General features: G+C 39.3%; 1 protein-coding gene across 1 annotated transcript in view; it reads right to left on the bottom strand.

Moving 5' to 3' along the window:
• Positions 1 to 13596, bottom strand: part of HCRTR2 (hypocretin receptor 2) — a 136610-nt gene that overhangs the window by 105102 nt on the left and 17912 nt on the right. The window contains exon 2 of the mRNA XM_087437887.1: positions 12740 to 13332. Coding sequence (XP_087294013.1) covers positions 12740 to 13332 — 593 coding nt within the window. The remainder of the gene's footprint in view (positions 1 to 12739; positions 13333 to 13596) is intronic.

Here is a 13596-nt window from a genome sequence, read left to right as displayed (position 1 = left end):
CTCTCTGCCTCTCTATGTTGCTTTTACCTCCATTTGGATGTTGAAAATATATTTGCATGACTTCAAACTAACAATCTATAGATAGGGCCATTGTTGCTGATGGAGATTCAGCCCTCGGAGAAGTCTTATAAACTTCTAGTTACCAGGAGAGAAAATCGACGCCGGGCTTGACTCTTGGCGCTGCCCCTCCTCTCCCCCTCTAGTCTCTGTCATCAGGTGCCTACAATGATTGCTAGGTCACTGAGGCAATGGGGATTAGTCAGCGAAACTCAAGTCCCTTTCAGTTGAGTTTACAAAAAAAATGTACATGAGAATTGTGTTTTCCTTAAATTACACACATCGTATTTTTCAACTGGCTATGTACACTAGCTGAGATACACTATCAAGTGAGGAATGGAAATGGAGAACAGAGCACTATATTTATTTACAATTCAGGAATGGGGAGGCCAGGTGATAATATGTAAAGCTATTCAAACAACTAACACAATGGCAGCTCTCTAATACTAAATTTCACTACTTGGGAAAAGGAGCGAATAATAGTCCTGCCATACAGGTTGTTGTAGGATTAACTAGGATGGTGGATGACAAATACTTTTGTTGAGGAGTTACATAATTAGAGCAATATAACAACTCCAAAAAGCCTAAGATGTAAATTCGACTGTAATGAACTTGATTCACAATAATGAGAAATATGGATAAAATGGGTTTAACTGGTCAAGGGTCTGCTAGAATTAGCAACGCCTCCCCTCTCTGGGCAAGATTGCACTTTGATTATTAAAAATTTATAATTTAATGAATATTTCAGGAAACTGAGGACCAGAGTTAGTCAAAAGAGCTTGTTGTTTCTCTTCTTCCTCATTAAATGAGTGTCTAGAACTATCCAGCTAATACTAACATTGCTCTGGGGCTCCACCCGAAATCATGATATTTTTCAAGTGTCTGCACAGCCTAGTGTACCAGAATTGGCATAAATCACTGGTGATGGGGAACACGACAAAGGATTCCCAAAGCAGAGACTCTGTGGGCATTCCTGAAACACCCTGGGCTCAGATGGGGGTATGTTTGGCCCTTTTTATTGCAAAAAGTATGAAGTCATGGTAACATTCAGTCTCAGCTCTCTTACCTCATCTGGGACACGAATGATCAAACATTTCCTCAGACTTTTATAAAAACATAAAAAATAACTAGGAATTACTTTGAAACAAAGAGGGCTTAAGTAAGGATTTTGCACGTTATGTCTTCTCCTCAGTTATTGCAGAAATATAGCATGTTATTTGGAGGGATCTTGGTATAAATTCCTTGAGAAAAAAAAACCTGCCACAGTTTGTAAATCTCATTTATTTTTCCAGAGTATAACAAAGTAGTTTCATGGTAATGCCAAGAGGATCTCAGTGCTGGGGAGAGATTTTCAAAATGGCCTCCCATAATCATTACTGTAGTAATTATATAATATTTATTTTAATGTGTATATTTCTTGAGATATTAACCAAAATTATCACAAACATAATTCAAATTATAGAGGTTTTACCTTAAATTTTTACACAGAAGAAATTTAAAGCTTGCAATGCCTAATTTAAAAAATGTACTCTGGGCCAGCCCCATGGCTTAGCGGTTAAGTGCTCGCGCTCCGCTGCTGGCGGCCCGGGTTCGGATCCCAGGTGCACACCGACGCACCGCTTCTCTGGCCGTGCTGAGGCCGCGTCCCACATACAGCAACTAGAAGGACATGCAGCTATAACATACAACTATCTACTGGGGCTTTGGGGGAAAAAAAAATGTACTTCTATCTAAAGTATCCCTCCTGGTGGAAGTCTAGCACTTTAATTCATTTGGTAGCAAAAATTGCTGTATGCCTGGCACTGTTCTAGACATTGAAGATGCACCTGCAAAAAAGAAAAATAAAGAAACTACTCTCATGGAACTTGCATGTTACTTAAGGGAGACAGCAGAAAAATTAACAAAGAAACCAACAATATAATTTCAAATAGTTATGAGTTGTAGGACAGAAATAAAAAGGGATGGTATCACAGCACATGAAGGGGGTAGTGATTCAGACTGGGTCTTCTTAGAAACTTTCTCTGAAGATGTGACATGTGAACTGAACAAGAGCTAGCCACAAGAGAGTCAGAGGGGGCTAGAAATTGTGAAGACTGTAAAGCAGGAATATATTGAGTCTGTTCAAGGAAAAGAAATTCTGCTACAATGATAATCACCCAAGGATGCTCCTTCTTACATGAATGTTAATTCGAAGACTTACTCATCTCTAGGGTATTTATCTTTTTTTGTTTCCCTAAAGGCTAGTTCATTTACTCAGGGGATAGTTGAAAATATCTCCTGACTTTGGGAAAGACAAGGCATTATATCCAGTTTTTGGCATTTTTAAAGTTTGGAAAGTACCTTCTTAATCCCGCATGAGAAAACTAGGGTGTACTAAAATCACGTTAGTCATATAGTACAATCCCCAAAACATGGATGTGTGCACGTGCATGCATGCACTTGTTTTTATTTATGTCTTTAAGTTCTTAAATTCTTATTTTCCCCTTTTCCACTGAGATAGTTTGGCTTCCTATAGTGACCAGTTGCAAAGTTCATTATGCCTGGGGGAAAAAAAAACATACATTTGTAAACTACGATAATCTTACTGACTTTCAGGAATCTGTGAGTCACCATCACCATCTCTGATGATTTCAAAGAACAAAGACTTTCTAGGCTTTCCTTTGTCTGGACTATACATCAAGCCCAAGCACATAAATGTCTCAATAATCATGAAGTTCTTTTCCTACATCAGCTGGTGAGATTTGTCAGTGTATTTGTTTTTCAGCTTTGTAAAATTTTTAGAACTTGTATATTAACTATTCGAATTGGAGGGATTAAGTTTTGGGCTATTTTTTCATAACGAAAAGTTGACTCAGTTTCACCCAGTGAAAATGGTTTCATAAGCACTTGACCATATCTCCCTACTTCTGTCCCAGAAAGTTTAGCACAATCTGCACATTTAAAAAAAAAAAACGAAGTGGCTTCAAAATGATATCTATAATCAATATAGTTCTTTACCAAACTGGATGACTCATCAAAGTCATTCTGAATTGATGAAATGAGTTATTATATATAGTGGCTTTCTGACCTCATTTCGAGCCATGTAGTGATCAAATCAAGGTTCCACATGGTTATAAACCATGTGCTTTATAAATTTCTTTTAGAGTCACCTAGTAGGAATTAAAAACTCACTGAAAATCTAGAAAAGGATATTACAATTTTTAATCACTGCCATATTCCCATTGTGAGCTAGGAATAGCAAATAGAAGTTTTTAAACTAGCCAAGTTTTAGAAATTTTGAAGTCTTACCATGTCAACTTGTAGAGAAATGTTCCCTGTAATTCCCTAAGGGCTGACCTAGGGTAAATGTAATATCTTCATTATTTGAATGATAAGGATGCTATTTAAGATAAATTTTCAAAAGAGCGTATTTAGAGCTCATTAGAGCATATATAGAAAGTTGCAGGTTATTTAGAGTAAAAATTTGGGGATTTAGTTGGAAAATATGAAAAATTTTTATTAGATCTCAAATTTTTTATCTTTTGGGTTTCAGTGTGAGGCCAAAAAATCATCTAAAGGCCAAAATGATGGATGGCAACAGTATAGTGACCCATTGAAACCCCAAAAACGAGTTATTACAGAAATGATTTTAGTGAAAAACTCTATAGACTATTTAAAATATTAATAGAGCTATGACATGCAAGATTCATAAGTAAATCTTTCAGGAAAGAAATATAAAAAATTATTGCAAAGAGAAATTACTTCTCAAATTTAAATATTCAGCAAAGTAAAAACAGCAATAGTTTTTCCTACATTTTGTCTTCTTTTTCCCTTCCTTTATTTCTTTCTTCCTCGCTTTCTCACTTTCTTCTTTCCTTCCTCATGCAGCATGTAGAAAACCTCCTAGAAGTAATTATCTAGAACATTTTGATTACGTCTTTTATTATCAATTTTTTTTCATTAAAGTAGGCTTGATTAAATGAGCCCCAAACCGGATACAAACCCCAGTAAGAAAACCTTCACACGTTTTTCTCCCTTTGAATTTATTTTTTACATTACCCCCAGACTGCTCTCATGAAAAATGCAAACCAATGATGGCACTCTCCTTAAAATCTTTTCAGGGATCGCTTTAAACGACAGTGTCAAAGCCAGCCAAGATCTTGAGTGTGGTACACGAGGCCTCTCGTAACCCAACCCTTATCTAATGCTCCAGCTTCATGTCTAGACTCTGCTCATCTACACTACACTGGAGTTACCCAATTGCTTAATATTATCTTTGTAGCCCATGCTATTTCACGCCTCTTTGATTTTGCTGATGTTGTTTCCTCTGCTTAGCACATCCTTACCCAATTCTCCTCACCCTGGAACTTGAATTCATGCATTAAAACTCTGTTGAGGTGTCACTTCCTCCTGGATGTTTCTTTAATCCCCCAGATGGAACTAAGTGTCCCTCTTCTATGTTTTCACTACATCATATAACCCGTCTATCAGAGCACTTGCCACATTATATGGCGATATCTGTTAATCTGCCTGTCTCTTCAACTGGAGTATAGCTTCCTTGGTTTCTATTATCTTTGTACTCTGGCTTCTTAGTATAGTAATTGGCATAAAGTCTCCCAATGTGTAAGCTACTTCTATTGGCGGAGATCCAGAGTGTGGAGTGGACACATCTATCAGCTTAGTCTAGTCTTATGCCATTAAGTACTTGATTCCTCTAAATTCCCTTGTTCTGAGTCTACGCAAGTTAGAAATACATTTAACTATTGTATGGTTTCTGTGACAGAGACAGTGTTCCCTTACACTTTCCAGCCCTGCTTGTAGTTAGGTTGATACCATGTGATTGGCTTGGGCCAAATGATTACCGGCATGACTGACATGTGTTGCTTTTTGTCAAAGGTAGTTAAGGGCCAGTATATTTTCTTTCCAGTTCACTCTTCTCCTACCATGACAACCTTAGAGGCTATATAACAACTTATCCCCACATTTAAAAACTTAAGAAAATAGACATTTATTATCTCACAGCTTCTAAAGGATCAGGAATCTGTGAGAAGCTTAGGTAGATAGCTCTGTGTCAGAGTCTGTCCTTTAAGTTTCAGTCAAGCTGGTGAGAGGGCGAGGATGCTGTTACAATCAGGTCAAGATTCAATCGGGTTGAAGGATTTGCTTCTAAGATCATACACGCATCGTTTCAGCAGGTTACATTTCCTCTATTGCTGTTGGATGGGTATTTCAATTCCTCACCATGTAGGTTGCTCACAAAGAGACACCTTACTTTCTCCAGAGCAAGAAATCCAAGAGCAAGAGAGAGAATGGGAACTCAAGGCAGAAGCTGTAATCTTCTATAATGGCGTCCTGAAAGTGGCATACTATCAATTCTGCTATATGCTGCTGGTTACCCAAACCGATTTTGGCACAGTGTGAAAGGGGACTACACATGGGTGTGAATACCAGGAGACTGGGGAACATTGGGAGCCATCTTGGAGGCTGGTTACCACACAGGCCACTTGTTGAGATGGAACATAAAATATGGAGGACGCCTGGACCATGAGTCATTGTATGAAACAGACTCTCCAACCCACATTAGATGTTAAATAAGAAAGAAAGAAACTTTTGTGATGCTAAGCCAATGAGAATTCAGGGTTTATTTGCTACCACAGCATAGCCTAGCTTTTCAGACCCACAAAGCTCTTCATGCACATATGTCTACAGAAACAGACTGTGATAATTGAAAGTTCTTCAAGTATTCTAAGACTTGTAAGAGTAACTTCCTATTTAAAATTAAAAGATTGGAATTCTTTTATTATTTTCTTTTTTGCCAGGTTCACCGTGAATTTGGTTAGTGTGCGTCTGTACTTAGAATGTTGACAAATTCAGGTAACAAAGACATCACAGCTTAAGGCCAGAAAAAGGTAGTGAGCATCCCTCATCCTGGCCTCTTGGAATACAGGAAACTGGCAAGATTTTGCCAAGCTGACACACAAACCCTTGATATTTCCATGTACTCAAACTTTTCTTTTCAAGTGACTTTAAATCACTTCAAGTACTTGAATTTTTTCACTAAATAAGACCTACCTCATAAGATTGCTGTGAAGAATAAATGAGACAATACGTGTAACAGTATCTTCTGCAGAGTAAAATACTATATAAATATTAAAGATTGTTCATATGTATTTAATATTAAAAGCAAATTACTGAAAAAGACACAATGACAATATCCCAAAATATTTTTTAATAATAAAATGCATACTTATTCTGAACAGTTTATTTTTTGTGTATGAGAAAACAGTTCTACTGGCAAGGAATTTAATGCTGTTTTAAATATAAATCCAATCCATTTACTTGGTTAAGAGGTCATCTCTAGTTAAGAACAAATGTGAAATGAATAAATTCAGTCCTAAGAGTCAGCTATTCAAAAAACTGGTCATATATGCCATTTGTTTCATCGAGTAATATCTCAAAGTGTTCCATTGTCAGAGTCTAAAGGTCCTTTCATGTCTAGTGTGATGAGTAATGCGTCTTTAGACATATATAACACCTTTATGCTCTAGGAACACTCTTATGTGATATAAAGATTGACTTATTCAGTCAAATCAATAGAAACATAATTTTTAAAAAAATTAACATTAATTATGTCAGAAAAAGAAAAAAATAAAATTCATGAGTAGGTTTGGAAACTGAAAGAGGAAACAAAAGATCTTTAGATTATCTGAGATGTTAAATGTTGAGACCCTCAGTCTTAAATTGTGTCTAAAGACTGCACCTTCAATGACAAAATAATCCTTGGCCACAATTATCAAACATTTATCCAGTGAGTCACCCCCTTGAAAAGGCAGGAGCATTTTTGGCAGCACCTATTTTGTCTTGAAATTTTCTCTTATAAAGTGACCCTAGCCTGACCTTGATCAGCTTATCAAGTGAGCTCATCCTCATAGCTGAAGAACCATAGTCTAGCAGAGAAAGAGCATGGCAATTTGCCAGAACAACTCTGTACATAGTCTAGAGGGCACACCTAAGCATCATTTCCACTCTCTTTTCTTCCAAGTTTCTCAGTCAGGATTAGAAGCAAGGGAGAGAGACAGGATGAAGTAATGGAACACAGCTGGGCCATGGAGCCTGAAATCCATATCTGAAACCTAGAGCTGCTGCTCACTGTCGACTGAACTTTGGCGTAAGTTAAAATATCTTTTTGAATTTCTTTTTTCTCATTTGTAAAACAAAGCTATTAATCTCCTCATTATAAATTTGTTATGAGGCATCAATGGAATACATATATTCATTGTGGAGTCTAGCATTCAGGACTTGGCATATAGTACTCAATAAATATTTTTCATTTTCCTTTGCACCTAGCAGAAGAACTGGAGATGAAGACCTCAGCTTTACCCGTCACATGTCACTGACTAAACCTTACCAGTGAGCCATTACATAAGAAAGCCAGCATCCCTAAGGGTGTGGGATATGTCAGAATGCTACAAGAAGAAAGATGGAAAGATATTCTTTCACCAGTGGTGGATACTCCTGAAATTTGGGAGCTGAGAGAGAATTCAGGGACTTGGGAATGTTACCATGGCTGCAGTACATGAGGATTTGCAAATATATTCTAATATGAAATAATGGAAATTCATTTAAATATATAAAATACATATGCATGCCCTAATAAAATCAAGAAAAAAATTAAAAACTGGACTATCGTATTTGTATGTGAGTGTTAGATTTGATCTCTTTTGAAAATGGGTATCATTTTCATTATTTCACTTTCCTCATATTTTTTTCCATTATAGGAAGAACCCATTACATTTAAATTATCAGTAGCACATGTTATCTCATTGTTGTCTGTCCATGATAAATGTTGCTGTTATCTATTAGACAGCCATTTAAAAAGTTATCACTGAGATTCTGTTCAAGTCAAAAACATGATTTATTTCACCCAGTAAAACTAAGTGGTTATGGTTTCAGTAAAAATGTGGTGGCATCAGTTTAATTCTTATTCAGAGAAGCATGCTTTGAATTCTGTAACTATAAAGACTCAAATTTAAAGCTTAGTGGCTAATATACCTTTTATAGTCACCATTCATGACTATTGGGTCTTGGCAGAGATGAGTAATGTATTATCTCTAACCTCTTTCTGCCTCCTGTGTAGGAAAGAGTGGGTTTATAAACACCCACAGAGCTGAACTGGGCATTAGGAGAAGCAGAAAAGAAATGTCTCTCAGGTTTAGGAGTAGTCGGAACTTCCAACTCTGCCATTTCCATACCTGGGACACAACGTTGGCTCTGTAAGAAGCAGCCCTATTACAGATATTCCTCCTAACCCACCCACCCAATTTAGCTTAACTGTTATTGGGTAAATTCTTTAATGGGCAGTGTGCTTTATGAGTTGAATCAACATATTATCAGTGTATGTGTATGTGTATGTGTATGCACCTGAGTGCGTGCATGTGTGACACTAAAACGTTAATAATGATAGACCAACAAACTAGCAACTCAAAAACTCTGAGTGAAGGAGACCCAGTGCAGGCAAATTTAAACTGAGAGAAAGAGAGAGAAAATCATCGTGATAGTTACGAATGACTTTCACAGAGATGTGGAAAGGCAACGTTAGGTAGTCAGCTTGAAGGCAGTAAACTGTGCATTAGGAGTTAGGAGATGGGTGGGTAGAGCTGGTAGGGAAAGGAGAGTAACATGTGCCAACTTCATTCTACTAATAGCCTTTGAGGAAAACACTCAATTGAGAAAAAGACTAGATTCATTTTACTAATTCCTTTTAGTAAAACACTAAATTGAGAAAAAAGACTAGAGTAGAGGTCATAAAGAGATACAGACTGGCCCTAGAGGCAGAAGATGGCTGCACACCACATCAGGGAGAGATTTCAATGGTGAAAATGGAGGGATAGAAGTTGGCGTTTAGTGTCTACTATGTGTCAAAAAATATATACGCATATATAGACACACACATATATATTTGTGTGTGTGCATACTCCTCTAAGTATCTATATAGAAGATATCTACGTGTTATATCTTCATAAGATTTCTACAAGGCAAGCATCATCAACCTTAATTTTCAATTGGAAAAAATAGACTTGGAGAGTACAATAACTTGCTAATGGTCACACAAGAAGCAAGAAGCACAGCTGGACTAATGTCATTTGTTGAATGTTCTCCTCATTTTTCATGTGGAGACAACAGGGAAGCTAGAAGCATTTCAGGTGAAAATCACGATATCGTTTAATGCAGAAGTAAGAGAGGCAGAGAACTGCTCATTTCCTCCAGATGTTTAATGTTTGAACTGACTAGAACCCATTTCTCCATTCAGTTTCACTCAAGAAATAAGAAGTATGAATTACATCAAATATATTGCTTTGAGTGTCCCAAAGAGCCCCCCCACGCATTAATTTTAAAAACGTAATATTGCTCAAAATGTACTGATCAAATAATTGGATGCATCTACTCGCTATATTACAAGACATACTTAGGAATTGGTTACATCTGGCAACAATTTTGAAGATACTGGAAAAACACTGCTTCCCAAAGAACCTTGTCCCGTCTTCCTTCCTAGGATTTAAAATTGTATAATCAGACATGCACATATCTTTTATAAGAATGCATATATATACATAGATGCATGTATATATATACACACACACACACAAACTCGTGAAATTCCATGTAATTTTTGCCTTATTTTGAATGACTTTTGTCACTTTATTTCCCCAAGAAACTGCTTTCCATCTCTGAAAAGAAACATATGCTAGTGGAGAGGGGGTATAATGAGAGAGAGGGACTGTGGAGAGAAGAAAAAGAGGTAGGGATGATCAAGACTTTGTCATTCTGTTCAGAGCATATCCTGTTACATCACTTCACAAAAGGACATTGTGGGGGAAATGACTTCTAACTGATTACATTGTATTTGTAAGTTCAACAAGGTTGAGATTTTCCAAGTAGTCAGTTACATGAAAGTTCAAATGGTGAATGGACCTGAAGGGTCAGTGATTACATCTGCTTCCTACACTGTGGTATTTCACCTTCATACCTAATGTTGCCTCGTTACGTTGCATGAATAATGTGATTACTTGTCCTGCCACTCTCTGGATAAAATTACTTATACCAGAGGGGCAAAAAAGCAATTCTCAATCTAATTCATTTTGCAGATTTGACAGTGACATCAAAGAGCAGGAAGTTGTCTGTAATGACACTGCTCATTTGTTTAAATGTCAGACTTAAACCTCATCAGCTTTCAGGGAATATGTCAGTAAAGAATGGGTTTCAGTTCAGCCAGAGAGAATGTCAGTGTCGTTTAGTCCTGAGGAAAAGAGCTGTCAGTATCTTCAGAGTGGAGTGCTTTGAGCAAATCTTTGTTTTTAAGCTGAATGGAATGGGCCATTTCAGCACTTGGGGCTGTGGACAGTGCTCTCTTCCTTAACATGAACACAAATAGCCTTACTGTAGAGGTGTTTTCCTGAGACCACAACACTCCCCAGGCTAGCAAACATGTACCCCTAAACTATGCAATTAGGACATAAAGACTATACATCACAAGTTTGTGCAAAGCCAGAATAAAATAACAGCAAAGAGGCCCAAATTTTATCACAGAGATTAAGCCTGAAATAAAATTAGGGAAAGGAAATAGTGACAATTTGTAGATATCCCTGCAAAACATCAAATTTTTACTGCAATGCAATAATGTTCCTTTCTGGATAGATTGTTGTTGGAGACAATAACAAAGCCATTAATGTCTCATGGTAATTTATTAACAGTGGACATAGATGCAGGGGAGAACAGAAAATATATTTAATAGGCTTGCAGACAACCAGGAGCAAAGAATTCATTCTCTATATGCTTTCTAGCTCTAGAGTGGAATATCAATGGAGAATTCTGGATCTGAGGTCAGAAGAAATGGAACTGAATCTGAATCATGTTCCTTAATAAGTCATTTCATTTCTCTAAGTCTTGCTGCTGCTTCTGTCAAACGTGGGTTACTTTGAGGTTTAAGTGAGAGAGAGTATGTGAAAGGCTCTAGCACACAGTAGGTATGCAACATATGTTCAATTTGAATTATTCACTTATCATTTTGTTGACATAATGCAGTGAAATGTTGCTGTGCTACTGGCCATGTGTCTTAATGGTTGTAACCCTAAGGATGGATGACAAGAAAGGCATTATTATTACAGACATCCTTATAACATAAGATCCCTAATCATGTGTATTTCCACCTTCATAACCTTGTTTGCATCCCCCAAAAGATTCCCTTTATGTATACCTTTAAGAAACCAACAAAAGGAAAATAGCCTGAAAATAATACAGAAATAGCAAACTAAAGTTCTCAGAGGATTCTTATCTCTCTTATTAAATAATATTCTATCAGCTCTTTTTAGAATGCCTCTCAGTCACATACTATCAAATACTCTGCCTGCTGAATGGGTGAGAGACTACTTTGAATGTTTTCTACCTAGGTTGACACACTTGGAGAGAAAAGGTTAGAATCAGGCTAGTGTTGAAAGCCTGATAAGTTCCTTATCATCCTCCACTGCAGCTACAAAGTCTTTGCTTTGGAATTCAAAGCCTCCCTGCCTATCTGACCTCACTCACCTTCTCCCCTTTTTATAACTGAAAACCAAGAGCATCTTCCCCTAGCCTCCCCCATCTCCTCCTGTTATTTTCAACAGATTCCCTCCACACTGCCCTCTGCATTTGAAACGCCTCCCACTCTCCATTCATCAAGGTACATGTTCCTTCCATTCACAATTCATATTAAGTCGTCCCTCCCTTCCAAAGCTCCTTCTCCTTAAGTGGATTCCCCAGCTGCCCTAATAAACTCCATCACTACAGCCACCAAATCACCACTGCACCCCTCCCCAACCCTCAGAAATTGTGCAGAGGTGGGGAGTGGGCGAGGAAATCTGTTTGCATACAAACCTAGGCAGAGACAAATAGAGTCTAGCATTAAGCTTGGTCTCATCTTTGGAACAAACAAAATCAATTTCAAATATTTTCAGAGCCTGTCAACAAGCATGCTGTGGAAAAGATACTGGTCGAGTGGATGAATGAATGAATGCGTGAATGGATGGATGGGTGAATGATTACGATCCCTTCAGTACTTTTCTGGGATGCCCCTCCTTCTTGGTTGCTCCCAGCATGGTTCTTGTTTAATTCAGCTTTAGTGGGTGAATGCACCTCCCTGCTTTGCCTCTGTCTCCACTCCGTGCCCTTTCATTACCACCTCTAGACAGAGCCTTACCCTCCTCACCAAAGGGCACTCTACCCAGCTTACAAATCCTTTGTGACTTCAACTGCCGAAGAGAGGTTGCTCTTTAAGCGCACAGCTTTGCATTCTGCCAGCTCTACCTCTCCGCAAACCCCCAGAACACCCAGCCACGTTACACAAAAGGATGACTAATTTCCCCACACTCAACAAAATCCACCTGGAGAACGCTGTCGCTGCCCCTCTCGGCGCGTGTCACCCAGGTGCTCGCTAAAGAAACGCGGTTCCCCGCTTCTTTCTGCAGAAGAAGGAATCACCATTCCAGGGCTGAACCCTGGTTCATACGATCAGAAAACTTTTTTTTTTTTTTAAATAGAAAACCCCACCCCGAGAGCAGCGACCTCTTTGTTTGCGTCCCAGGGGGAGGGAGAGGTCTTCAGCGCCTTTGCAGCTTGGGGCGGAGGGGACGTGACAGCCCTCTGGAGGGCTGCCCGGGACGAGACTCACCCAGGACGTTCCCAATGAGGGCCACCACGAACACGATGATGTACCCGGCGATCAGGACCCACTCATATTCTTTCGGGTGGAGGTATTCCCTCCACAGGTACCGCAGGAATTCCTCGTCGTCATAGTCGGTGGGGTTTAAAAAGGGCTCTTGAGTTTCATTCAGCTCCGAAGCAGATGACCAGTTGCGACAAGGGGGGGAGTCCTCCAATTTGGTGCCGGACATCACGGGCTCGAGTCCGGTTCGGCTCAGTGCTGCAGGCTGCTCGTCCCCTGCCCCATGAGCACTGGGGATGCGCGTGGGAAAGGCAGCGCGGAGAGGCGAGCAGGGGCTCCCGAGCAGAAAATGACGTGAAAAGTTATCGAGCCAATGCCTCCGGAGTCTGACGCCCGGCAACTTCTGCGGCGGCTTTGCTGTCTTTGCAGGCGATTTTGCACCGGGAAGAGAGGCGGCTGAGGACCCAGGCGCCGGGCTCTGGAGGCTGCAGCAATGACACCGGCAGGAGAGAGCTACCTCTGGCTCTGCTCGAGCGCGATCACTCCTCATTCCAGCGCTGAGTCCGCAGCCCACAGCCTCCTCCCGCACCCAGGGAGCGCTGGAGCAGAAGTGGGGGAAAAAAAAAAGTAATGAAAATTATTTTAACCTGTGTCTCTGTGGGCTAAATCTCCCCTTTTTCTACTCTTTTCTTTTATGTCTCACGTGCGGTTTCTACACATCACGCAGAGACGTGTAGGTCTCCACAGACAAGCACGTCAACACATGGTTAATGCAGGATTCATTGATGCATTTGTCTTTCGAAGGTAAGTATAACAGCGATGAGGAGGACCCACGGTGTTCCTCAAGCAGGACTATACAACAG

The sequence above is a fragment of the Ceratotherium simum genome, chromosome 13 (genome assembly GCF_057802395.1).
Source record: "Ceratotherium simum simum isolate JZ-2026a chromosome 13, ASM5780239v1, whole genome shotgun sequence".
Taxonomy (NCBI): Eukaryota; Metazoa; Chordata; class Mammalia; order Perissodactyla; family Rhinocerotidae; genus Ceratotherium; species Ceratotherium simum.
Note: the sequence above shows the minus strand (reverse complement) of the source record. Positions and strands in the feature narration are given on the sequence as shown.